Here is a 2,440-nt window from a genome sequence, read left to right as displayed (position 1 = left end):
TTATCAGGCAGGCGCTGTCCGGCTGAGTTATATCCTCAGCCACTGCCACTTTTGAAAACAGCTCTTTATATCACACTATAAAAACCCAGATCTTACATATAAAAGCAGTACAATACAAAATAATAATATTAATAACATTATACAAGGCAACTCCTACAAACGTACAAAACCCTCAGTGTGCCCCTCATGCTGGCCGTAGCAGCTCCCAGCCACGTTTCCTGTTTTGGGGTACTGGGGGTAGAGCCAGGGCCTGAGCATGTGTATCCCACTCTGTGACACCAGCAGCAGCCCTGCTCTTGTCCTCTTGAGGTCTCACTATGTGGCCAGTGGCTGGGGTTACAGGTGTGTACCGGCCTATCAGGCGTGGCTCTAGGCTTCTAAAACAGTACCTGGGAAAAGGGAGCAGTCCCAAAAGCTGGCGCTGAACCCCAACTCCACACCCTAGAGGCCTGGTGGAGGCCTGGCAAGCCCAGACCTGGGCCCTTTCAGCAAGAGTCGTTTTCCTGGGGTAGAATGAGGTCCTGCGGGCAGGGGATGGGTGGCAGAAGATCCAAGATGTCCACATCCTTATCCCTGGGGCTGTGGCCGTTAAGTGACACGCAGGGGGACTTGGTGCTGTGGATGGAATTGAAACCGGAGACCTAGGCATCTCTAGGTGAGCTCCCACCGCCCCAGTGGAGGGGCAGGAGGGCGCAGATGTGACGTGGAAGGGCTGAGGGGCAAGAGACGTGGTGGCTGCGAGCACCGGGAGAGGCAGGGAGGCCTCCATGCGGGGACAGGGCAGACCTGCCAGGGCCAGCACGGTGGACGCCAGGGCCCCCCGGGACCCTCTGGGGAAGTCCAGGGATGGGCAGGAGGGTCCAGGCCTGAGCCCCAGGGGCAGCCTGCCAGGACCCAGGCTCTGCACATGGGTCTGCCGCTGCTCTGCCCCCAGGAGACAGTCTCCCTGATGCCTGTCTGCAATCAGAGCTGCTGAGCCCAGCACCAAGCCCCTCCTAGGAGGACCCCCAGGAGCCAGGTTAGAGGGCAGGGGTGGCCCGGGGTCCCTGGCCCCTGGCCGTGCCCTCCGCAGCCCAGCTCCACTTATGTGCACCAACGACGGTCAGCTCTTGTTTCCTGGCAGCTCCTTGGGTGCCCATCGCAGGCGCTCTGGTTCCACCAACACACACACACCAGGCTCTGCCGGGCTCCGTGGCACAGGGCCTGTTCCAGAGTTGGGCACAAGCAGCAGCGGAACACAATAGGCCATGAGAGGTTCAGGAGCCAGCGCCAGGCTGCACAGCCTCCAGGTGGGGTGGGGAGTCTGCTCGCTGGGAGCTCACAGCAGGTCAGACTGCAGGAAGAGCTACCCAACCTTTATCAGTGAGAACAGGGGCCTGGAGGGCGCCTGCGTGCCCGTGTCAAGGTCCAGGATGTTCCGGATGCTCTTGGCGTCGCTGCTTGATAGGTTGCCCTTGATGGCCAGGATGGCGCTCAGGTGGCCTTTGCTGGTGAGGAGAGGAGCACCCGTCAGCCCTGCCAGCCCCCAGCACCCCAGCCACGAACACCCTCGCCACCTGCCCAAACTCCAGCCGAGGGCCTCAAGGTCAAAGCCACCTCTCCCGACTGGGGCCTCACTCGTCCTGTCCCACCTTGCTGGGTGTTCCCCCACCACCTTCCCACCCTCCAGCTCTCAGCTAACGTGCCACTGCCGCCAGAGCCTTCCCACCTCTGCAGCAAGCGCCTCCTGTTCAACTCTGCAATGGCAACCACCTGGTTCTCTGCAGGTCATTGCTGCTGGCCTTCGACAGGCTGTAAGCTACACGAATGGCACAGGACCCAGCCTGTATGGTCCGTCATTGTCTCCCAGTGCCTGTTGCAAGGCCTGGCACCCAGCAAACTGCTAAATAAGTGCTGGTGGGATGGATGGGTGGATGGGTGGGTGGATGCATGGGTGGATGGATGGAGATGGATGGATGGATGGATGGATGGATGGACAGAGAGATGGACGGATGGGTGGATGGATGGAGAGATGGATGGGTGGATGGACGGAGAGATGGATGGATGGGTAGAGAGATGGATGGATGGGTGGAGAGATGGATGGGTGTGTGGATAGATGTATAAGTGGATGGATGGATGGATAGGTGGATGGATGGAGAGATGGATGGGTGGATGGATGGAGAGATGGATGGGTGGGTGGGTGGGTGGATGGATGGATGGGTGGATGGACAGAGAGATGGATGGATGGGTAGAGATGGATGGGTGGGTGGAGAGATGCATGGGTGGGTGGATAGATGTATAAGTGGATGGATGGATGGATAGGTGGATGAGTAGATGAGCAAATGCACGGAGGAGTAGACAGACCGATCAGTGGATGAGTTTGGATAGATGGATGGGTAGAGAGGTGGGTAGCTGAGCAAATGGGGAGGTGGGTACTTGTATGGATGATGGAGACCACTAT

The 2,440-nt window shown here is 58.9% G+C and overlaps 1 protein-coding gene across 2 annotated transcripts in view; it reads right to left on the bottom strand.

The window, feature by feature from the left end:
• Positions 1-2,440, bottom strand: part of Tnfaip2 (tumor necrosis factor, alpha-induced protein 2) — a 13,540-nt gene continuing 11,100 nt past the window's right edge. For both annotated transcript variants that reach the window (XM_005410765.2, XM_005410764.2), the window contains exon 12: positions 1-1,487. In XM_005410765.2, coding sequence (XP_005410822.1) covers positions 1,346-1,487 — 142 coding nt within the window. In that variant the 3' untranslated portion in view covers positions 1-1,345. The remainder of the gene's footprint in view (positions 1,488-2,440) is intronic.

The sequence above is a fragment of the Chinchilla lanigera genome, unplaced genomic scaffold (assembly GCF_000276665.1).
Source record: "Chinchilla lanigera isolate Chin_1 unplaced genomic scaffold, ChiLan1.0 scaffold00137, whole genome shotgun sequence".
NCBI lineage: Eukaryota > Metazoa > Chordata > Mammalia > Rodentia > Chinchillidae > Chinchilla > Chinchilla lanigera.
Note: the sequence above shows the minus strand (reverse complement) of the source record. Positions and strands in the feature narration are given on the sequence as shown.